Here is a 25,186-nt window from a genome sequence, read left to right as displayed (position 1 = left end):
ATCCTGTCCCGGTTGCCCCTCTTCCAGGCCAGCTCTCTGCTATGGCCCGGGAGTGCAGTGGAGGATGGCCCAAGTGCTTGGGCCCTGCACCCCATGGGAGACCAGGAGAAGCACCTGGCTCCTGCCTTCGGATCAGCGCGGTGCGCCAGCCGCAGCGCGCTGGCTGTGGCGGCCATTGGAGGGTGAACCAACAGCAAAAAGGAAGACCTTTCTCTCTGTCTTTCTCTCTCACTGTCCACTCTGCCTGTCAAAAATAAAAAAAAAAAAAAAAGAAAAAGAAAAAGAGCTGCAAGCATGATTTCTGAAATTAGCTTTTGGGGCCAGTGCTGTGGCATAGTGGGTTAAGTCAGGGCCTGCAGTGCTGGCATCTCTTATGGACACCAGTTCGAGTCCTGGCTGCTCCACTTCTGATCCAGCTCCCTGATAATGCATTTAGGAAAGCAGGGGAAGATGGCCCAAGTACTTGGGCTCCAGGACCCACGTGGGAGACCCAGAAGAAGCTCCTGGCTCCTGGCTTTGGATCAACCCAGTTCTGGCCATTGCAGTCATTTGGGGAATAAAAATATCTCTCTCTCTCTCTCTATTTCTCTCTCTCTGTAACTATGCCTTTCAAGTAAATAAGTAAATCTTAAAAGAAAGAAAGAAAATTAGTTTTTACTACAGACTTAGTAACACTCCCTAATGAATTAGAACTAAAACTACAAGACACAGCACTTTAACAGGAAACAGACCTGCATCCATTTTGACAAATAACATTTGAATTACTATTTGCATTATACAAAGAGTAGGTGCTATGTTTCAGTTTTTAAGACAATGCCAAACTACTGCCCAGAATGGCTGTCATTTTGCATTCCCACTCGGAATGTATGAAAGCTCTGGTTATCCTGCATCCTTACTGGCACTCCTTATTGTCAATATTTGTTACTTTACCCTCTGTAAAGGTACATATTTGTTATTGTACCCCTCTTGTTCTCACCCAAGGTTTTCCTGTTGCCCACTTTTCATGTGCTCACAAATGTATTTTTAAAGCAATCAGTAGGATGGCATTTTACCTGTGATTCACCTTTTCTCTTCCAGGGAGCAAAAAGTCGTGTTGTCTGATCAGTACCAACAGTGATGATAAATTCTCCTTCTGGATCCCACATTAGGTCCTGGACACCATCAAAGTGTCCTGAAATGACAATCTCTGGAGTCCACTCCCTCTGCAATGAAAGATCATGACACATATAAAAATAATCACAGACTCCACCACTCAAAATAAAGTACTCACGTTCAATAGCAAGACTGAACGACACCTCCTAGCAAGATGAAAAGCTAAGTATACAAGATGGGACCATAAAACATTAGGGTCTATTTTCCAGTCAACCATAAGAAAATATAAATATTCCAAAATACATTATATCCTTTAAAAAAAAAAATCTAGAGGCCGGCATTGTGGCACAGATGGTTGATCCGCCACCTGCAATGCAAGCATCCCATATGGGCAGCGGTTTGATACCTGGCTGCTCTACTTCTGATCCAGCTCCCTGTTGATGCACCTGGGAAAGCAGTGGAAGATGGCCCAAGTCCTTGGGCCCCTGCACCCATGTGGGAGACCTGGAGGGAGCCCCTGGTTCCTTACTTCTGCCTGGCCATTGTGGCAATTTGGGGAGTGAACCAGTGGATGCAAGATTTCTGTCTCTCCTCCCTCTCTGTAACTTTGCCTTTCAGGTGAATAAAGTGGATCTTTAAAATAAATAAATAGATAGATAGATAGATAGATAGAAAGAAAGAACATAAAGCAGGAACCTTGCAAAGTTCCCTTCGTTCTTCTGAATGTCTCTTAGCAGCTAGACATGATTTCAGCCTTGTATATTTTGATGAACTGTTCTGTAAAACAGTGTTACAATAACAGCACCCACCTCAATGGGCTGTCGGGAAGATTAAATCAGTTTACACTCATAAAGTACACAGAAGAATGTCAGCAAGTACCAAGTACTATGTATTTGTTAAACTAAACACTAAAGAAAAAGTACTGTGTAAAATGAGTCAGCTGACTGAGTGTGGACCAATGGTTTTCCTTATTAAATAAAATGAGTTACAGGTGTAAAGGACTGAAGGCTAAATCAAACCTAGTTGGTCCAGGGGCCAGCACTGTGGCATAGCAGGTAAAGCCGCCACCTGCAGTGCCGGCATCCCATATGGGTGCCAGTTCGTGACCCGGCTGCTCCACTTCCAATCCAGCTCCCTGCTAATGGTCTGGGAAAATAGGGAAGATGGCCCAAGTCCTTGGGCCCCTGCACCCACATGGGAGACCCGGAAGAAGCTCATCGGTGCAGTTCTGACCCTTGCGGCCAATTGGGGAGTGAACCAGCAGATGGAAGACCTCTCTCTCTGCCTTTCTGTGTAACTCTGACTTTCAAATAAATAAATAAATCTTTAAATAACCTAGTTGGTCCACCTACAAAGGAGCCTGCAAAAACAACCACATAAACAAACAATGACAGCAAAATACAGAAAACTTGCCTGGTTCACAGAGTATCTTTTTGAACAACCTTGGGTGGTGGCAAAGCTTAACCTTTAAGGGCCAGTGTTGTGGTACAGCAAGTTAAGCCACCACTTTTGATGCCAGCATCCCATATCAAAGCTCCAGTTAGACTTCTTGTTCTGCTTTGTTTTCTTTTTTAAAAATAATTTATTTTATTTATTTGAAAGGCAGAGTTACCGAGAGAAGGGGGGAGAGACAGAGAGATCTTCCATCCACTGGTTTACTCCCCAGATAGCCATAATGGCCCAGGGCTTGGCCAGGTTGAAGCTAGGAGGCAGGAGCTTCCTCTGGTCTCTCACGTGGGTGCAGGGACCCCAGCACTTGGGTTGTCCTCTGCTGCTTTCCCAGGTGCATTAGCAGGGAGCTGGATGGGAAGTGGAGCAACCAAGACTCGAATCAGTGACCGTATGGGATGCTGAAACTGCAGGCGGTGGCTTTACTGGCTAGACCACCACACCAGTCCCCTTGTTCTGCTTCTGACCCAGTTACCTGATATTGCTCCTGAGGAAGCAGCAGATGATGGCCAAGGTGCTTGGGCCCCCAGCTTTGACCTGATCCAGCCCCAGCTATTGTAGCCATTTGGGGAATGAACCAGCAGATGGAGGATCAATCACTCTCTCTCTCCCTCTCTCTATGTGTATCTCTCTCTCTGTCATCCTGCCTTTCAAATAAATAAATAAAACTTCAAAATAAAAAAATTTGACCTTTAGAGGAAAACTACATTTGTATGAATAGTGAACAGATCATTCAATGCCAAGTCTGACGAATACAGTCAGTGACTAAACTATGCTATTTCTGGCCAATAGAAAATAAAAGGGCTGTTTCAAAGAAATCACACTAATTTCCTCTGTGACACAAAAACTATTCTAAAATTAGCATTAAAGGGCATTTACAAAAAGTTCTCAGCAATGTAGAGCACGTTTGGACTAATAATAGTTCGCCACCGTAACAGTCCTAAAGGGCAATCCTTCTTTTTAAAAATCAGTCTTGCTGGGCTCCAATTTATCAACAAAATTTGAGAATGCTTTCTTGTCACATGTTGTTAGCCAACATTGAGCCCTGTTGGCAATCTCAGGTCCAATGGGAAGATCTCAGAAGAGTCAGATGCCAAGCTGAAGGAGATTGTATGTAACGAACTTCTTGGCAGGATTTGAAGCTTAAACTCACATGGATTCACATCAAATACTGGTTTGGTTTGATTGTTTCTTCTAGTAAAATCAATTCCATTTGTAAACTGAATACTCTCATACTCCTCATGTACAGAAATCACGTTAAAGATAAAAGTTCCATGTTGCAGGCTGGCGCCGCAGCTCAATAGGCTAATCCTCTGCCTTGCGGCGCCGGCACACCAGGTTCTAGTCCCGGTCAGGGCACCGGATTCTGTCCCGGTTGCCCCTCTTCCAGGCCAGCTCTCTGCTGTGGCCAGGGAGTGCAGTGGAGGATGGCCCAAGTGCTTGGGCCCTGCACCCCATGGGAGACCAGGAGGAGCACCTGGCTCCTGCCTTTGGATCAGTGCGGTGCGCCGGCCGCAGCACACCAGCCGCGGCGGCCATTGGAGGGTGAGCCAACGGCAAAGGAAGACCTTTCTCTCTGTCTCTCTCTCTCACTGTCCACTCTGCCTGTCAAAAAAAAAAAAAAAAGTCCCATGTTGCTTGGTGAAAAAAAAAAAAAAAAAACAAACAGTCTTGACTGTAACAAATGTATCCCTTGGGTGAGGGATGTTGACAGTGGGGAAGGCTACATGCATACAGCCGGGAAGTTATGTGGCACTCTCTGTACTTTGTGCTCATTAAAACTTGCTAAGTCAAATTATAAGCACAATTAAAGTGAAATTCTTTCTCCTTATTCATCTGATGCTTTTTTTCTATTAAGGCCTACAAAGATGAGCTGAATTAAAGAAACAAAATTTATCACTACAAATATTTGTTACTCTAAAAATATCATAGCTAATGACTGATTGGTTCATTTGACAGTGGAAACAATCTTGCAGGTCAAGTCCAATAGGAGGACACAAGAGAAGAGTAACCTACCCGCACAATTTAACAAGTCACAACCTTACAGGTGACATGACTTCTATAAAGACTACAAACTAAAAGTTATGCAACTCTGTGAAGTTTGACTTTTTTTTTTTTTTTTTTTGACAGGCAGAGTGGACAGTGAGAGAGAGACAGAGAGAAAGGTCTTCCTTTGCCGTTGGTTCACCCTCCAATGGCCGCCACGGTAGGCGCGCTGCGGCCGGTGCACCACGCTGATCCGATGGCAGGAGCCAGGTGCTTCTCCTGGTCTCCCATGGGGTGCAGGGCCCAAGCACTTGGGCCATCCTCCACTGCACTCCCTGGCCACAGCAGAGAGCTGGCCTGGAAGAGGGGCAACCGGGACAGGATCGGTGCCCCGACCGGGACTAGAACCTGGTGTGCCAGCGCCGTAAGGCAGAGGATTAGCCTAGTGAGCCACGGCGCCGGCCCAAAGTTTGACTTTTTTAAAGCCATCAGATGCACATTCAGAATCTGCTGAGCCACATTTCATTCAATGTTCTTATTTCTTTAATTTATAAAACATCCATTATGTGTCAGGTCATGGTTTTCGTACTATACGAATATTAACTCAGTATCACTTGATACTTCAACAATAGTGTAAAAGTAAATACTTTTAGAAAAGCCTTCGTTTTTACTGAGTGTAAATACAGTATAAAATCTACAGAAATAAGTGATGTCACTTAAATGCCTCTGTTATGTTTTTGCACAGTGATACTAAGTAAATAGTACGCTAGGTTTCCATTAGGATTCAGTGTTTTGGATTAGAAATGCTTTATTTAAAAGCACTTTTCTGGGACAGGCATTTGACATATTGGTTAAGAAGCAGCTTGGGTGGTTGGCATTATGGTGTAGTGGGTTTAGCTGCTGCCTGCAACGTCAGCATCCCACATGGGTGCTGGTTCAAGTCCTGGCTGCTCCACTTCCAATACAGCTCCCTTGCCAATGTACCTGGTAAAGCAGCAGAAGATGGCCTAAGTGCTTAGGCCTCTGCACCAACATAGGAGACCCAGAAGAATTGTAAGACCCCTACTAAAAGTAAATATTAAAATAATATTACAGTAAAGGGTTAAAAAGTTTAGCTGCTGGCAGTAGACATCCCTTAAGATAACTGTGTCTCCACCCGCCTGCAAAATAACCTTGGGAAACTGCCTTGTGTAACCGCTCTGTGTAACTGTCTCACTCAATAACGCTTGCAGATGTCTGAAAAGAGCTGCAATAAGTTTCTGTAACTTAGTGACCATTGTATAAACTTACCCCCTCCCAACACGGGCGCCAAATGTACCCTAGATTAGCGAGCAGAACATTTTGGGGCTTTTCCAGGAAAGACCATCACCCCTTCCCTAATCACCAAACCTCTGCATACATATGTTAATCATGTGGCTATTGTCTTTAAAAACTGCCTGTAACCCCTACTCGGGGCTCTCTCCACCTGTGGTGCTGGGGAGTCCATTTGCGCAAATGTTCAATAAACCGCAACGTCTGGCCTGAGGTCTGGGTCTCTGGGGTCGCCATCATGACGACCACGAAATTGGGGTCGTTCAGAATTTCCTTGGTTCCTGGCTTCAGGTTGGCCCAGTCTCAGCTGTTGAGGTCATTGGGCAAGTGAACTAAGCAGATGGAAGATCTCTCTTGTTCAGTCTCTTCCTCTCTCTCCTTAACTGTCCCTATCAAATAAATAAATCTTAAAAAAAAAAAAAAAAAAAAGTTGGGATGCTTGCATCCCTTTTTATAATGTATAAGTTCAATTCTTGCCTCTGTTCCCAACTTCAGCAGTGGGGGTGGTCCCCGTAGTTGGGTCCCTGCCACCCACATGAGAAACCGGAACTGAGTTTCCAGCTCCTGACTTGGGGAGTAAACCAGTAGATGGGAACGCTGTCTGTCTCTTCCTCTGTTTTGAATTTTTAAAAATTATAAACACTATTCTTACCGGGTTAACTGTATTCTGTTTCCAAAGGTGCAATGCTCCATGGAAAGCATGAGCAATGATCATGGAACCATCTTCATTGAATTGGCAATCATAAAATCCCAGAGTATTCCCACCTACTTCACCTACTCGGACCTATACAAAAATGGACAGAAAACAATTCTCAATATGGAAATCATTAATTCCAGAGACTGCTGAATCCCCACTCACTTAAGGTACACAAAGAGTGAAAATTTGTACCTCTAGGAATACAGAGTCAGGATTTAATATCCAGTTAATAAAACTCAAAACAGAATTTTCTGTTCCTTAAACAGCAGTAGTTTTACCTGTTCCAGCCAAACTCCTGACTCTTCATCTGGAGCCCACAGAATCATGGTTTTATCCATTGAGGCAGACAACAATCTCATTGGATGCTGTAGAACACCATCTAAAGAATAAAAACTAATGCCTCTTAGGTGACCAATAAGCATTGTATTCATAGATTATCAGAAAACAACATGGGTACTTGCAGCATTATTTGTAACAGCAACTATGTGCAAACACATAGGTCTATCACAGTAAGAACAGATACATAAGTTGCGGTAAATTCAGACAACGGAATGTTGTAGTGCAATAAAAATAAATAACAAAAGCTACATGAATCAGCATGGATACATCTGCCTAAAATATATTAAGCTAAAAAGGTAAATTGTAAAATGATACTTATTGATAATCAAGTTTGGATCATTGTGAAACAATATTATTTGTGGCTACACAAATGTGTAATAAAATATAAAGACATGCTGGGAATGATATGTCCTGAGCTGAGTACTGTAACTGCTTCTAGAGGAGGATGAGGGGAAAGGTTCCAAAGAACACCCAAGGGTTCTCCATTCCTACAGTACCCAGTTTATTTAACAAAATTAAACAAAACTGTAGCACAATGGAAGTGGGAGCTGACTGCTGACTGCCATTCTTGTCTTGGGGAAGGAGCTGGGGAAGAATGTGACACCATGCTCTGCTCAGCTCCGCAACCTGCCCCAGCGTGGGCTAGCGCAGAACCACCACTCCACAAATGGAGGCTGAGGGTGAAACAAAGGGCAGAGGGGCTGGTGCTGTGGCACAGTAGGTTAAGCCTCTGCCTGCAGCACCCGCATCCTATATTGGTGCCAGTTCAAGTCCTGGCTGCTCCATTTCCAACCCAGCTCCCTGCTAATGACCTGGGAAAGCCTCTCAAATAAACAAATCTCTCTTTAAAAAAAAAAAAAAAGATGGGCAGAGAGAGTCCTGCTCTTTCATAAATAATGTAACTCAGTATTAATGATAAATCTCTTTATGACAAGGTGAAAACTTTGAGAAAGAGTTACTGGGGGTGTGGCAGTTTTGGCATCATGGCAAGAATCATATCTTCCCCAGTTATGAGGTACGTTTCGGTGGAACTGAGTGTCCAGAACACCAGGAATGTAGCTGTTGTACTTGCCAACTTGAAAACATAGTGTATTTGAGATTTCTGACCATATCAAAAAAAAAAAAAAAAAAAACAAACAAACCCTCCACTTCATCTGGTCAGATCTAAGGGAAAGGTCGGCGTCTTTCTTCCTACCTTTGTAAAATGAAGGCTGCCAGTGGACTGCATTTACCCAGTTTTCGTGGCCAGCTAGCACAGTCTCCAGAGTAACTGCAAATGCTATCTTAATGCCTAGAACAAAAGCATGAGGGGATTTTTTTTCCTCAAAGTTCTTCTAAAAAAGAACGTTTTCACAGCTAAACCAATTGTCCAATTACATAAACAGAAATTAGAAAAAAACATGACAGTGTCAACAAAAACAGCGTGCATTCTAAATTTCATTAACCTCATTCACTATTTGAAATTACAGGCCATAAAGGTAAAAAAAAATAAATAAAATCACATGAAAAAAAGTTCTAAAAATAAAATTTTCTCTACACTTTTTGCTGGTCACAAATATTAAGAAACACAATGTATTTTCCAAATCATCAAAACAACTGTTTTTACACTGCAATTAAAAAGCAAAACCAGACATGTCAGACTCTTTGTGAGCCTCACTCATTATCAGGATGTAATAGCCTAAAATGCCGTTTAAAGAAACATAAGATAAATGCAGAAATAAAAGAAACAAAAAATAAATACTTTGATCTTTCAAATCAATTAATGAAAATAACAAAAAAATTTGTATTTGGGTACAGTTTATACTCAGCAAGCAGATTAAATCATTTATTGGTTCTCCCCTTAAAACTGTGTTACTGAAATGTCAACTAATGAGCTTTATAACCAAGATGAGTTATAGTAACAAAGAACAGTTTACTGAGGGCCAGGGCTGTGGTGCAGTGGGTTAACGCCCTGGCCTGAAGTGCCAGCATCTCAAATGGGCACCGGTTCGAGACCCGGCTGCTCCAATTCCTATCCAGCTCTCTGCTATGGCCTGGGGAAGCAGAAGAGAATGGCCCAAGTCCTTGGGCCCCTATACCCACGTGGGAGACCCTGTAGAAGCTCCTGCTCCTGGTTTCAGATCGGTGCTGCTCTGGCCATTGCAGCCATCTGGGGAGTGAACCAGTGGATGGAAGACCCCTCTCTCTCTCTCTGTGCCTCTCCTCTCTCTGTGTAACTCTGACTTTCGAATAAATAAATAAATCTTTATTATAAGTTTACTGATATGAACAATGTTTGCTAAAGACTAACTGTGGGGGGCTGGCGCCATGGCGCACTTGGTTAATCCCATGCTTGAAGCGCCAGCATCCCTTATGGGTGCTGGTTCTAGCCCCCGTGGCTCCTCTTCCAGTCCAGCTCTCTGCTGTGGCCCGGGATAGCAGAGGAAGATGGCCCAAGTGCTTGGGCCCCTGCACCCACATGGGAGACCAGGAAGAAGCACCTGGCTCCTGGCTTCGGATCGGTGCAGCGCCAGCCGTTGCAGCCATTTGGAGAGTGAACCAACGGAAGGAAGACCTTTCTCTCTGTCTGTCTCTGTCTGTAACTCTACCTGTCAAATAAACAAATAAAATCTAAAAAAAAAAAAAAGACTGTGTAATTTAAGATACATATTCCCCCAAAACCTCCTTCAAATAGGAGACTCCAACAGGATCTACCACATAGGAGTACTGCTTTAATGCCAATCAGGAAATCAGAAGTACATATACTATTCAAGAATAGGGATTTGGCATGTCTCATTAGTGTACTCCAACAAAAAGATAAATAATTCACATTGCTCCTTTAGGTCATCCTATGCTAAAACTGCAATTTTAGTACCATTTTATAGACTAACATTTAGACTAACTTATTGAGAAACATTAAATATTACTTTCAGCAATTTAAAAAACTCTTACTAATAAGGTTAAATGAAAAATATGCTTAATAAATGAAAAATGACTTACTCTTGGGGCAGGAGCTGTGGTACAGCAAATTAAGCTGCCACTTGCTATGCCTACATCATTTATCGAAGTACAAGGGACTGAGTCCTGCCTCTGCTTCCAATCCAATTTCTTGCTATTGTGCACACTGGCAGGCAGAAGATGATGGCTCAAGTACTTGGGTCCCTGACACCCTTGTGTGAAAACCAGATGAACCTCCTGGCTAGTGGCTTTTGCCTGGTCCAAACCTAATATTGTGGGCATTGAGGAGTAAACCATCAAATGGAAGATCTCTCTTTTTTCCTCTCCCTCATTCTTTCAAATAAATAAAAATAAATACACTTAAAAAAAAAAAAGATTCAGGGGCCGGAGCTGTGGCACAGCGGGTTAAAGCCCGGGCCTGCAGTGCTGGTATCTCATATGGGTGCCAGTTCGAGTCCTAGCTGCTCCACTTCCCATCCAGCTCCCTGCTAATGCACCTGGGAAAGCAGCAGAGGATGGTCCAAGTCCTTGGACCCCTGCAACCACATAGGAGACCTGGAAGAAGCTCCCTGCTCCTGGCTTCAGACTGGCTCATCTCTGGCCATTGCAGCCATTTGGGGAGTGAACCAACTGATGGAAGACACCCCCTCCCCCCCGTAACTCTTTCAAATAAACAAAATAAATCTTTAAAAAAAAAAAAGATTCATCCTCACAGAAAAATGTATAGTATTGGTTTCACGTAGGGATTTGACAATTTTGAAAAACTAACCTTACAGAAATGTGCAGTAAAATAGATAAATGAACCAGTTAGACGACTTAAGTATTATTACATCAAATATTTCTATTATTACTCACTTTCATTTTCTATAGTAAAAGTATTTTCCTTCAGCCTTACAGTGTCATCACCCTGAGTTTCCGAAGATGTTGACTTCATATAGAGCTTCCATACTCTTATCAGGCAGTCTTGTGAACAGCTTGCTAGGAAAAGATCACTACCTAATTAAAAAATAAATTTTATTAATTTTAAAACATGGTATCCTTAAATATAAGACTTTCTCTTCTATATTATGTACATTTCTAGATTCCAAGGGAAAAAAAAACTGTTGCCTTACCCTTCATTCATCTGACCTGTGTTCCTTTGTTGTAACATTCATAAACAAAAATTCAACACTTATAAATAAATAAATGCTGTAACATGCAGGACTCTTATAAATAGTATACTAAGTTCTACAAGGAAATTTTAAAAAATATTTGTATGTGGACAATACAGGTAGCATCACCTTATAAATAAATACAAGTTTGTTTCATCCTCTACCACCCAATTAATAGTTAACAGAGGGGATAAATATCCTTTTTCTAACTGGGAAAACAGAAAAATGTAACAAGGAAACTTATAAATTAAAGAGGCTGCTTTCTTAGACATTACACACATTTCTCTCCATTATACATGCTTTAGCAAAATTTCATACTGACCAAAGGACGCCCATTCCACGCCTCTAATCCAATCCTCGTGTCCACAGAGAAGAAGCATTTTCTGAAACTAGTAAGATAATAAAAATCACTGGGCTTGAAGCATATCAGTCATTTCATTCGGTCTCAGCCAGTGCTACTGCATCAATTTTACTGGGAACACTATTTGAATAGATATAGGATAAAACACTCATTTGGGAATGAAAAAAATCTCAAGATGTAAAAGCTAACTTGCAGTGGCGCAGCAGGTTAAAGCCATAGCATGCAGCACTAGCATCCCCTATGGGTACCAGTTCGAGTCCCAGCTGTTCCACTTCCAATCCAGCTCCTGGCTAATACTCCTGGGAAAGCAGCAGAGGATGGTCTAACTCCTTGGGCCCCTGCACCTATATGGGAGACCCAGAAGTTCATGGCTCCTGGCTTCGGACTGGCTCAGCTCCGGCCGTTGAGCCAATTGGGGGAGTGAACCAGCGAATGGACGACCTCTCTCTTTCTCTCTGCTTCTCCTTCTCTCTCTGTGTAACTCTGGCTTTCAAATAAATAAATTAATCTTTAAAAAAAAGATACGTAAATAAACAGAAAATCCCAGACTCTTAATACACATAATTAGTTACCTGGTCGTTTTGTTGAACAAATAAGTGAATTCTGCAGTCATCATCACCGCACGCCAATATTGGTACTGGGGGGAGAAACAGGCTTCCCTGTGATTATTCCACCATATGTTGATTAGCACCTGCACTGGCTTCTAAGCTCTAGGTAAAGAATCCTGACTGTGGGGCCGGGCACTGTGGCACAGCAGGTTAACACCCTGGCCTGAAGCGCCGGCATCCCATATGGGTGCTGGTTTGAGACCCGGCTGCTCCATTTCCCATCCAGCTCTCTGCTATGGCCTGGGAAAGCAGAAGAAGATGGCCTCCTCCCGTGCAGGAGACCCGGAAGAAGCTCTTGGCTCCTGGCTTCAGATCAGCACAGCTCGGGCCATTGCGGCCAACTGGGAAGTGAACCATTGGATGGAAGACCTCTCTCTCACTCTCTCTCTCTCTCTCTCTCTGCCTCTCCTCTCTCTGTGTAACTCTGACTTTCAAATAAATAAATAAATCTTTAAAAAAAAAAAAAGAATCCTGACTGCTTTTTTCCCACCCTAGTGAACAAATAAATCAAAGTACTTAATAAATGTCTCTAGCAATAAACTGAACACTCTAAAATGTTATACTCAATGGCTACTTGGCAAATAATGACTATGGATCAACTAAGAGTGCTCCTCTCCATCCCGTCATTTATGACAGAAGGCAGGGAGAAAGAAGCTCAAGAGCAAAAGGGAGCATTCACACCACTCAGTGAGCATGAACCCATCCAAATAAAGAGCTGCTACAAGGCCAGCACCATGGAACAAAAGTATGTTATCCAAATCTCAACTTGTTTCATATTTAGATACAAATTAAGACCCAATACATTTCTTGTAGGTTCTGGTCGTTTGGACATATGCAAATATAGTACTCTTTTAATAAGTATAAGTATTGAGCAAGATACTCACCATTAGTATTAGGCAAAAAAGATAAGCAGAGAGCCAGAGCGAATCCATTTTCAAAGTCCAAGGTCTGAAGGCAAATTACTAAGAAACAAGAAAAAAAAAAAAAAAGACCACGAACTCTACCTGAGCTTATTTAGAGGTAGGGTAGCATCATTGCAGCCTATAAGTTGTCACAGAGATGGGAAAAATCAGTCCTGAGCTCCCACAGCCCCCTTTAAAATGAAATGGCCAAACTCTAACAAGCTTACAGAGAACAAAAGACTCATATGAAAAAGTAAGGAATTTATATTTCCAAACAGTTTCATGTAGAGGAGTTCTTTTTAAAGTACAAAAGAAACAATTGATATTTCAGTTGTCTAGATTAGGATGTCTCCAGACCTACTTTCTGAATCCTTTTTAGACCAAAGTCGAACAGTGGAATCTGACGCTGCAGAAACTATGAGTGTGTCGTGTGCAGTATCCAATGCACCCCTCTGGTAAACAGCATGTACCGCATAAACAGGTCCTTCGTGGCCATGGAGACGGACTGCTTTCGAAAGCTGATTCAGAAAGAACGACAAAAGCATTATGACTTAAAAAAAAAAAAAAAAAAAAAAAGTCAGTTTCACGGTTATTAAGCTGAAATCACACGATTAAAGGTAGTGTTAAAATGTCTGACCCACAAACAGGTCTCCTAAATTGAAGAGAATGACAGCTTTCAGGTCTGTCTCATCGTGTTATTAATACACAAAAAACACACAGCCTTAGACACAGCAATCTCACAGCTAAGACACTACTCCGACGAAATAACAGCACTAGTGTCACACATAATACTAAGAGACAAATGAAGAAGGATATTCACCACCCAGTTTACAATACAGCAAAAACCTACAATTAAACTAAAATCATCAACACAGAATTGATTAAATTACTGTAGAAGTATATTGTGGCCAGCGCCGCAGCTCAATAAGCTAATTCTCCGCCTTGCGGCGCCAGCACACTGGGTTCTAGTCCCAATCGGCCCTCTTCTAGTCCAGCTCTCTGCTGTGACCCGGGAGTGCAGTGGAGGATGGCCCAGGTGCTTGGGCCCTGCACCTGCATGGGAGACCAGGAGAAGCACCTGACTCCTGGCTTGGGATCAGCACAGTGCACCAGCCGCAGCGCGCCGGCCGCAGTGGCCATTGGAGGGTGAACCAACGGCAAAGGAAGACCTTTCTCCCTGTCTCTCTCTCTTACTGTCCACTCTGCCTGTCAAAAAAAAAAAAAAAAAAGTATATTGTGGCCAATAAAAAAGGATAACATGGATAAATGCATGCTTTCCACCATGGAAATAAGATGTCCATGGAATCGACATGTTTAAAGAATAAAGGCCAGCTCTGTGGAATGTTCTTTTGCTTACTCTGATGTTTCCTCATAAATACATTCAGAACATACATTTTGGCAGCAATCCTACATAAGTGCATCACATCACAAGACACTTATCAGTTTGTTCCAGTTGCAGTGAAATCTTAGTAAAAGTTGTATGCTGGCACTGTGGCACAGAAAGGCAAGCCTCCACCTGCAGTGCCGGCTTCCCATGTGGGCGTTGGTTCCAGTCCCAGCAGCTCTACTTCCAATCCAGATCCTTGCTAACATGCCCAGGAAAGCAGAAAAAGATAGCCCAAGTACTTGGGCCCATGCACCCAAAGGGAGACCAGGATGAGGATCCTGGCTCTAAGCTTTGGCCTGGCCCAGCCCTGACTATTATGGCCATTTGGGGAACGAACCAACAGATGGAAGATCTCTCTCTCTCTCTCTCCACACCCCCATCTCTACCTTTCAAATAAATAAATAAATCTTGGGGAAAAAAAAGATCATACTCACTAGGTTTTTTCACTAACAGTCATCTTTGGTGGGTTGTGTGGTTTAACAGTTAAGATGCTGCCGAGATACCCACATTCTGTACTGGAGCGCCTGTTTGAGTCGCAGCTCTACTATGACTCCAGATTCCTGTGAACACAGTCCCTAGAAGGCAGCAGGTGATGGCTCAAGTTGGGTTTCTGCCACCCACATAGGAAACATGTACTGAATTCCCAACTCCCAGCTTCCAACTGGCCCAGCTCCAGCCACTATGAGCACCTGGAAAGCAAACAGGCGCTCTCTCTTCTGTCTCCCTCCATCTCTCTGCCACTTAAATATATTTTTTAAAAATAAAATAAAATAAAGATTAAATCAGGGCTGGCACTATTGTACAGTGGGTTAAGCTGCAGCCTATGACACCAGCATCCCATATGAGGGACAGTTCAAATACCAGATACTCCACTTCCAATCCAGCTCCCTGCTAATGGCCTGGGAAAAAGTAGGAGAAGATGGCCAAAGTACTTGGACCACCACACCCATGTGGGATACCCAGAAGCTCCTGGCTCCTGGCTTCAGCCTGACCAATCTCCAGCCATTTGGGGAGTGAACCAAAGATGAAAAATCTCTCCCTCTGTCATTCTGCCTTTCAAATAAACTAACAAATTTTTAATTATAAAAACAATGATGCAAACCTCTTAGTACCCTCGCTTAGAAATTAATCCTTTTCGGGGCCGGCGCCATGGCTCACTTGGTTAATCCTCTGCCTGCAGCGCCAGCATCCCATATGGGTGCCGGGTTCTAGTCCCGGTTGCTCCTCTTCCATTCCAGCTCTCTGCTGTGGCCCGGGAGGGCAGTGGAGGATGGTCCAAGTGCTTGGGCCCCTGCACCCACATTGGAGGTCCAAAAGAAGCACCTGGCTCCTGGTTTTGGATCGGCGCAGTGCCAGCTATAGCAGCCTTTTGGGGGAGTGAACCAACGGAAGGAAGACCTTTCTCTGTCTCCCTCTCTCACTGTCTGTAATTCTACCTGTCAAATAAATAATAACATACCACCCCTTCCCTTAAGCCCTCTTATTTCCTTCAACTGTCTTTTAGGCCTTGTACCCCCTTTTCTCCTCCTTCCTGTCTGGTCTCACATTCTCTTCATCACTATGCCTGCTGTCTACCTTCCTCTCTACTGACAGGAAGAGACTGGGTGGCATGGAGAATGTCTTCTAAGTCTCACTTCAAGATCTCAGACAAGAGTGCACAGATACCCCCTTGTTGGCTCTATCCAAGCCAGAGTGGAGTTTGCTACATTCCCCTACTTTGGGGCTGTCATTCAAATTTACACCCACCTCCACACCTGCCCTCTCCTTCTATGGGGAAGTCAGAGTGTCTAGCCAACAATTTACATGCCACGTCTACAAATAAATTCCATATCTTCTCTCCTGCTTGTCTATTTTTCTTTGTATAAACATCTCACCCAGGGATCCAAGACAGAATCCTATTGCTTTTTGCTTTGTTTTTGAAGATTTATTTATTTATTTATTTATTTGAAAGTCAGAGAAAGAGAGGATCTTCCATCTGCTGATCCACTTCCCAGATGGCTGCAACGGCCAAGGCTCGGTAGTGATGACGCCAGAAGCCAGGTCTCCCATGTGGTTAGCAGGGGCCCAAGTACTTGGGCCATGTTCCATTGCTTTTCCCAGGCTATTAGCAAGGAGCTGGATTGGAAGTGGAAAAGCCGAGACATGAACCTATGCCTATATGAGATGCTGGCTTTGCAGCTGGCAGCTTTACCCACTATGCCACAAGGTCAGCCCCAGAACCCTGCCGTTTTTGATTATTTACCCCATCAACCAAATCCCCATCCCTTTAAAAACAACTTAATTGATGGTAAAATCATTTCTCCTTCAAAAATACACTCTTTATCCCTTCCTAGTTTTCTATATTCTAATTCGAAACATGACTGTCAGATTATCTTTTTTTGTTTTAAAAGATTTATTTTTGGAGGGCCAGCACTGTGGTATAGTATGTAAAGCCGCCGCCTGTAGTGCCAGCATCCAATATGGGCAATGTTTGAGACCCAGCACTCCACTTCTAATTCAGCTCTTTGCTATGGCCTGGGAAAGCAGCAGAAGATGGCCCAAGTGCTCGGACCCCTGCACTCACATGGGAGACTCAGAAGAAGCTTCAGGCTCCTGACTTTGGACAGGCCCAGCTCCGGCCATTGCAGTCATTTGGCGAGTGAACCAGTGGATGGAAGACCTCTCTCTCTCTGCCTCTGCCTCTCTTGTAACTCAAATAAATAAATAAATAAATAAATAAATCTTTATAAAAAAATTTATGTTTTATTTGAAAGGCAGAGTTACAGAGAAAAGAGGAGAGACAGAGAGAGAGATCTTCCATCCAGTGTTTGATTCCCCAAATGGTCACAATGGCAGGGCTGGGCCAGCCTGAAGCCAGGAGCCTAGAGCTTCACCCAGGTCTCCCACGTGGGTATACGGTCCCAAGCACCTGGGCCATCTTCCACTGCTTTTCCAGGTCATCAGCAGAGACTGGATCAGAACCGGAGCAACTGGATTGTAAATCGGTGCCCATATGGGATACTGGCATCTCAGGCGGAGGTTTAAACAGCTCACCACAGTGCCGGCCCCTCAGATTATCTTGATTATCTTTTTTTTTTTTTTTTTTTTTTGACAGGCAGAGTGGATAGTGAGAGAGAGAGACAGAGAGAAAGGTCTTCCTTTTGCCGTTGGTTCACCCTCCAATTGCCGCCGCGGCCGGTGCACTGCGGCCGGCGCCCTGCGCTGATCCGAAGCCAGGAGCCAGGTCCTTCTCCTGGTCTCCCATGTGGGTGCAGGGCCCAAGTTGGGCCATCCTCCACTGCCTTCCCGGGCCATAGTAGCGAGCTGGCCTGGAAGAGGGGCAACCGGGACAGAATCCAGCGCCCCAACTGGGACTAGAACCCGGTGTGCCGGCGTCGCAAGACGGAGGATTAGCCTGTTGAGCCACGCACCGGCCAAGATTATCTTTTGATAGTCATACTCCTGTGCTTAGAAATCATCAATGACTTCCAAATGCCTGCTAGTAAAGAACAGATTCTCAAAGCTTGCATTCAAATTCCCACATGATCTCTTCCTACTCTACTTCTCTAGTAGAGAGTACAAGTGCCCACAATGTCTTAGCTAGGAACATTTCCAAGAGCTCCAAGGAATGCGAGAAATCTAAAGATGATTCACACATGTAATTTATTTGGGAAACACTCTTTCATTTTTTTTTTAAAGATTTATTTTATTTCTTTGAATGGCAGAGTTACACAGAGAAAGAAGGAGAGATAGAGAGAGACAGAACTTCTATCCCTGAAATGGCCATAACGGCTGGGGCTGCCAGGTGCCAGAAGCTTCATCTGGGTCTCCCACATGGTGCAAGGGCCCAAGGACCTGGGCCTTCTGCTGCTGCTTTCCCTGGTGCATTAGCAGGGAGCTGGATAGGAAGTGGAGTAGCAAGGACTTAAACCAGTGCCCATATGGGATACAGGCATTGCAGGCTACAGCTTAACCCACTATGCTACAACACCAGCCCCAACACTATTTTTTCTACCTAGAACATTTGCCCCTTTAATTTCTCCAAGGTAATCATTCTACACCTTAAAATCCAACTCATAGATCACTATTAAAGCTCTTCTGAACTCTTACAGCACTATGGTTGTGGTGTAGCAAGCTAGAGCACCTGCCCATGGAGCTACCCTGGTATTTTTAAATATTCATGTATGTTTTGCCTTCAAAACTACATTTCCAATTCATGAATAGAAATACTCTGCCTTATCCCTTTTATGCAATAAAATGCAAATATCTAATGCATTAACTCTTTTCACTTTTAATCTTTGCTTATAACTAGTGTCTATCAATAGGGGTCCATCCAAACCAAGCTTTAATGAAACATCCCTCCAAATTATGTAAATAAATTCACACGGCAGCAGCTACTATGTTAACAGATTATCACTAATTTTTACAATCACTAAAAACAGAATAGGAGCAGGTGTTGTTGCACAGTGGCTTCAGCTGCTGCTAGGGTCATCCATATCCCCCATCAGAGTGCCTGGGATTGTGTTCTACCTCTGATTGAGATCCAGTTTCCTGTTAATGCATTTGAGACACATCAGGTGATAGCCCAATTACTTGGGTTCCTGCCACCCATGTGGGAGATCCAGGTGGAGTTCTAGGTTCCTGGCTTAGGCCCGGCTCAGCCCCAATGGTTGAGGACATTTGGGGACTCAAACAGTAAATGGAAAATCTCTTTCTGTTTGTGTGTCACGGTGCCTTTCAAACAAAAATAACACACACACACACATGCCAGAATAACCTATCTAAGAACAGTGTGAGGAGCCACAGTTGTGGTGCTGCAGGCTGACCTGCTGCTTACCAGGCCAACATCCCATATCTGGGTGCCAGTTTGACTCCTGGCTGTTCCTCTTCTGATTCAGCTTCCTGCTAATGTGCCTGGAAAGGCAGCGGAACATGGCCCAAGTACTTGGGTCCCTGCAAACCATGGGCAAGACTGGGGAGGAGCTCCAAACTTCTGGCCCAGTCCCGGCTGCTGCAGATATTTGGATGGTAAATCACATATGGAAGATCTCTCTCGCTCTGTCACTATGCATTTTGAATAAACAAAATTTTGCTTTTAAAAAAGAATAGTTTAAGTGGCTGGCATTGTGTTATAATGGATAAAGCTACCACCTGTAGTGCCAGTATCCCATATGGGCACCGGTTTGAGTCCCAGCTGCTCCACTTCCAATCCAGCTCTCTGCTGTGGCCTACAAAAGCAGTAGAAGATGCCCAAATCCTTGGGCCCCTGTCCCTGTGTGGGAGACCCGGAAGAAACTCTTGGCTCCTGGCTTCAAATAGACACAGCTCTACCCGTTGCAGCCAATTGGGGAGTGAACCGCGGATGGAAGACCTCTCTCTCTCTCTCTCTCTCTCTCTCTCTCTGCCTCTCTGTCTTTCAAATAAATAAATAAATCTTTAAAAAAGTTAAAAAATAGTTTGAAAATTATTCCAAAAATGATATTAAGTTCAGAGATAACAAACAATGAATTTAGGAGCAGAAATTAAGTACAGAAGATACAGTATCTGTGTTACTGATCAACAAGAATGAGTAACTTCATAAAGGAACAACACAATAGAAATGAAGGGGAAAAACTGAAAAGTTAAGTAGATGTAAGTAATTTCTTATCATTAGTAAAAGGTCTACCCACCTGATTATCCTCTATTTTCCAATGAATCACTTGATTATCAGATCCTCCAGAAACTAATTCAGTAGAAGGAGCTGAAAAAAATTGTATCTCAGTAAATACTCTTTTATTTTTTTCTTACTTATTAAAAAAAAAAGTCAACATTACCAAAAAGATTTAAGAACACCCCCATATTCTTTACTCAAATTCACAAACTGTTAACATTGTGGCCAGCTGGCTTAGTATCTCATCTTCCAAATATGCACACAAACTTCTTTTTTGGACAGCCACTAACAAAAAACATTGTGGGGCCGGCCAGCCCTGTGGCAGAGCGGGTAAAGCTGCCGCCTGCAGTGTCGGCATCCCATTTGGGCAACGGTTCGAGTCCCAGCTGCTCCACTTCCAATCCTAGGAAAGTAGTGGAAGATGACGCAAGTCCTTGGGCTCCTGCACCTGCGTGGGAGACCCAGAAGAAGCTCCTGGCTTCAGATGGACCCAGCTCTACCTGTTGCGGCCATTTCGGGAGTGAACCAGCAGATAGAAGACCTTTCTCTGCCTCTGCTTCTGCTTCTTTGTAACTCTGCCTTTCAAATAAATAAATAAATCTAAAAAACCCAAAAAAAAAAAAACCATCCCGAACGCTGTGAACCCTAATTCTCAAAGATTTTTACCATTTATCTCCTACATTATCAAGATACAGATTTTTCACCTTCAAGAATGCTTTAACATTAGGATGAGCATTTGGCCTAGTGGTTAAGATGCTAACTGGAACACCCACAATCTATATTGGAGGGCCATTTTGAGTTCCAGGCTACTTTGCTTCTGACCCAACTGCATGCTAATACATTCTGGAAGCAACAAATGATGGCTCAAGTGCTTGGGCCCCTGCCACAATCACGGGAGACCCAGATGGCGTTCCGGGCTCCTTGCCTCCACTTGGTCCCAGCCTGAGCCACTGTGAGTATTTGGGGAGTGAACCAGCAGAAGGAAGACTGATCTCCCTCCCCCTCTTTCTGTTGCTCTCCCTTTCAAGTAGATGATCATAAACAAATAAACATTAAAATCACAGAAAAAAATGTAAATGCACTGTTATGTTAGCATAAATAACATTAACAAATCTGCAAATGTCTTTACTGTCTGACTTTATTAGAATGCAGCTGATCATATCTGCTTCTGTATTGCATCTGCTGTGGGATTACACATAATATGGCCCCTAGAAAATTCCACTGAACACTCATGACAGAATGAGAATGAAAACGAAACACCTTTTTGGATTATGAAAGTAACTTTGACCTTACATGTCCCCTGATGCAGTGTAATCCTTCACTTTCAGATGATACTATGGTGCAGACTGGGGTAACAGAGACGCAACGTCTCACCTACGAAGCGAGGGCTTGTCTTTAGCAGAGACAGATCTAGAAGTGGAATCTTCTGAAACTCAGCTTCAGCCTAAGCCCTGCTTACAAGTTTTCAATCAGGGCTATGGGTAATGGGGGCAGGAAGGCTTGCCACAGCCAAATGGTGTCTCTACCTTCATTCTAAGCACTGCTGTGTTATCCATGCTTCAATTGCTATATGGTAAAAATAGTCATGTCACCTAACACCATTTTCCTTCTATTTTCCAACTCATAATATAAGGTGATGCTAAATTAAGAGATGTGATGAAAGAAAAATGACTAATACTTTATCAGAAAACAACATAAATCGGCTTTAACTATCAGATTGATACTTACAGCCATCCTGTTTGCAAATCCACTGTACGCAATTGACTCGAGCAGTGTGACCATTCAAGTTGGTGACAACAACCCTGTTCTTTAAAAAAGAAAATACTAGTTAGTATATAAGAATTTATCCTACAGAAAAATTAACAAGTTCGTAAAAGTCATATTTTGATATTATGAACACTAATAATAGATCAAGACTACCTGAGAGATTTGTCTTTCTTAGTTCATAAACTTTTTTTAAAAAAAAGACTTAGTTATTTATTCAAAAGAATTATAGAGAGAGAAATCTTCCATCTGCTGGTTTACTCCCCAGATGGCCACAATGGCCAGGGCAGGGCCAGGCCAAAGCCATGAGCTTCTTCTGGGTCTCCCTCATGATTGGCAGAGGCCTAAACACACACAGGCCATCTTGTGCTGCTTTTCCCAGGCCATTAGCAGGGAGCTGGACTGGAAGTGGAGCAACCAGGACATAAACCCAGTGCCAACATGGGATGCTGGCATTGCTTTACCTGCTACACCACAACACCGGCCCCATTATTTATTTATTTCAAAGGCAGAGTAACAGAAAGAGGGAGAGATGACACAGAGTTTGCACTGGTTCACTTCCCAAATGGCTGCAATGGCTGAGGCTGGACCAGGTTGAAACCAAGAGCCAGGAGGTAACAGGAGCCCAAGCACTTGGGCCATCTGCTGCTTTTCCAGGCGCACTAGCAGGGAGCTGGATGGGAAGCGGAGGAGCCAAGACATACCAGCGTCCATATGGGATATTGGCACTGCAGGCAGCAGCTTAAGCTGCTGCAACAAGTCAGCCCCGCAGCTGTGTTAAAACTTTCAGTGGCCTAAGCCACCAATTCACTTTAAACCATTCCTGCTGTCTCATCACCCTCCACATTCTCAGCATCCTTCTCCGCACACTGCACTGTCAGATCTTAGTTCACCTGCTCACCCTCACACAATGCCCAGAACCTTCCCTCCCGTGGCGTCTGCCAGGACATCCCAGGCAAGACAAGCAGCCTCTTCCCACTGGCCTCATGGCCTCTGTCTCCCACCATTTTGAGAGTTCTGTTTACAAGAAAGCTTGAATAGAGGAATTTATAATTAATGGATATAAGCTGATTGCTAACTTTTCAAGTCAGGGCTGATCAGATGGTAGGTTCTTTAGCCCTAGTGACCTAAGGTCAGGATGCCACAATTCAGGTCCTCACATATCGTATCCTGGCAATGCCTCCGGCTTTCTCCAACACCACCGCACACCTGAGATTCCCTCCTCGCCCACTGCTGCCGATTCCAACTCTGTGAACTTCTGCGTGCCTTCCTGTTTACAGCGACCTTCTCCACTGTTGCTAATGAGCGCTGGCTGAGAGTCTGCCTAAAGGCCAAGGAGAATTCTCACAGGTGAGAGAAAGGCCCAAGAGGCGAGTGCACAGCAACCGATACATTTCACACCTGGGTAACAAGTTACAGTATTTCATGATCTCTCCTCTGAGACTGAATTCCTTGCTGGGCAGGAGTCATTATTCATTATTTTTGTGTCATCACCACACAGTCCAGATTTACCCAACAACACTTGCTGAATGAGCATCATTGCCAAAATTTTATCATGCCCTTATCCCTGCATTTAATTAAATGCACAACAAAGAAACAAAGTACTTTTAGACTCAATATTCTTTATTCTGATGTCAAAATACGCTAAAGCAGTCACCAGGTTGTTTAAAAACATGATGAAGGCATGGGTACAAACTCATTAAGCTGCTGCACAAAGATGTGCACTCAGCTTGTAGCTGATGGTTGCTGTTAGATTTAGCTTTGGCTTGATGTGCTTTCTCTTGCCACCCAACACTGCATGGCAAATAGAAGAAATGAAAACCAAAAGAGGGGCCAGCGAAGCAGGTAAAGCCACCACCTGCCGGGCTGACATCCCATATGGGTGCAGGTTCCAGTCCTGGCTGCTCCACTTCTGATCCTGCTCACTTGCTGTGGCCTGGGAAAGCAGTGGAAGACAGCCCAAGTCCTTGGGCCCTGCACACACGTGGGAGACCCAGAAGAAGCTCCTGGCTTCAGATCAGCTCAGCTCTAGCTGTTGTGGCCATTTGAGGAGTGAAGCAGCAGATGGAAGACCTCTCTCTCTCTCTCTCTCTGTCTGCCTCCTTCTCTCTCTATGTAACTCTCTCAAATAGATAAATAAATCTTTAAAAAGAAAGAAAGAGAGAGAGGAAGGGAGAAGAGGAGGAGGAGGGAGGGAGGGAGGGAGAGGAAGAGAGGAAGAGAGGACGGGAGGAAGAGAAAGGAAGAGGAAGGGAGAGGAAGAGAGGAAGGGAGGAAGGGAGGAAGGGGAGAAGGAAACCAAAAGAGACAAGCAAGATAGGAAAAAAAAGGGAATATTTCAGAAGCAAATCAAATTAATAAAGCAATGTAAGCAACACGCACTAGCATCTCTTGTTCTGCATTTTAATTTGTAGTTTAGGGTTATGCTGAGGTTCTTTTGAGATGCAATCCTAACTGCACCGTCCTAACTCAGCCGACAGGAAAGGGGTCATAATGAACTCCGGACAGCACGCAAAACCTACTTACCTGAGAAGGCTGGTAAGAGAAGGGCCAAAACAAAAAATCATCAACTGACTGGGTGAGATTCAGGGAAAGGATTCGTCCAGCCTTACAACCAATGCTTAGGATCCCCATTCCCTAAGACCCTATCCTCAAACAGCCCGTTCTCTAGCTAAAATACAGGTCCTATCTGAAATGCCACACCACAAAAGTTCATTAAGAAACAGAGGTTGGAAACGCAGGCCTGGGATAGCATCTGAGGGACGATGGCTTGCGTCCATACCTAAATCTCGATTCTTGTAAAATCCAAACTGACTCGTTAACAGTACCACAGTTCCCCCGGGAAGGCGTCAGATAAGCATCTCAGGATTCGGGTTTGGACGTGAGGCTAACAGGCAACTGGCAAGACCTGAGGCACGGTGACCTGGCTGCCGCAGCGCGCGGCGGGCCGCAGGACACTCCTCGCCCCCAGACCCACCACCCGGAGCCAGCACGACCGCCAACTCGGCCTCCCAGCTCCGGGGCGGCAAACACAGTGCACCCGAGCACGCCCAGAAGCACAGGGGTTGGGGCGCCCCGGTACCTCCTCTTACCCGAGGGTCATAGAGAACCACGGAGCAGGACGTGCCGAAGGCCAGAAGCCCTCCGGGCCCGGAGCTCCAGCTCACGGCTCCCCGCACCCGGTTCGGGCAGCAAAACACATGACAAGTCTCCAGCACGGGAGCCACCATGTTGCCTGCCGATCAGCAGCCAAGTGCCCGGCGCGCACTTCCGCCCTCGGAGCGGAACCACCCGCAGGCGGCCGCCTCTCCCGCGGGCGTCATCCGGGCCGCGTTTCGGAGGCGGCCGGGGGCGGAGCGCAGGCAGCCCCGCCCCCGCGGGCCCCGCCCCGCCCCGCCCCGCCCGGGCCGGGGTAGTTCTCCATCCGCCTCGAGCTCGCATCTCCTCGGCCGAAGCTCATCGCGCGCGGTGCAGGCTCGGGACCCTCGAGAAGGACCCGAGCTCGGCCCAGGGCGGCGTCAGGGACGGCCCGGCTCCGGGCGGCGGACGGAACTGGCCCGGGAAGCCTTGGCA

At 44.6% G+C, this 25,186-nt stretch overlaps 1 protein-coding gene across 1 annotated transcript in view; it reads right to left on the bottom strand.

The window, feature by feature from the left end:
* Positions 1–24,898, bottom strand: part of ELP2 (elongator acetyltransferase complex subunit 2) — a 45,443-nt gene extending 20,545 nt beyond the window's left edge. Inside the window, exons 1-12 of the mRNA XM_062201566.1 lie at positions 24,706–24,898; positions 21,578–21,656; positions 19,869–19,939; positions 13,195–13,351; positions 12,816–12,893; positions 11,896–11,960; positions 11,285–11,351; positions 10,667–10,807; positions 8,070–8,165; positions 6,814–6,914; positions 6,491–6,622; positions 1,053–1,202 (exon numbers count right to left, since the gene is read on the bottom strand). Coding sequence (XP_062057550.1) covers positions 1,053–1,202; positions 6,491–6,622; positions 6,814–6,914; positions 8,070–8,165; positions 10,667–10,807; positions 11,285–11,351; positions 11,896–11,960; positions 12,816–12,893; positions 13,195–13,351; positions 19,869–19,939; positions 21,578–21,656; positions 24,706–24,843 — 1,275 coding nt within the window. The 5' untranslated portion in view covers positions 24,844–24,898. The remainder of the gene's footprint in view (positions 1–1,052; positions 1,203–6,490; positions 6,623–6,813; positions 6,915–8,069; positions 8,166–10,666; positions 10,808–11,284; positions 11,352–11,895; positions 11,961–12,815; positions 12,894–13,194; positions 13,352–19,868; positions 19,940–21,577; positions 21,657–24,705) is intronic.
* Between the last annotated feature and the right edge of the window lie 288 nt (positions 24,899–25,186).

This window comes from Lepus europaeus, chromosome 9 (assembly GCF_033115175.1).
Source record: "Lepus europaeus isolate LE1 chromosome 9, mLepTim1.pri, whole genome shotgun sequence".
NCBI classification, from domain to species: Eukaryota; Metazoa; Chordata; class Mammalia; order Lagomorpha; family Leporidae; genus Lepus; species Lepus europaeus.
This window is presented reverse-complemented; position numbering and strand designations above follow the sequence as displayed.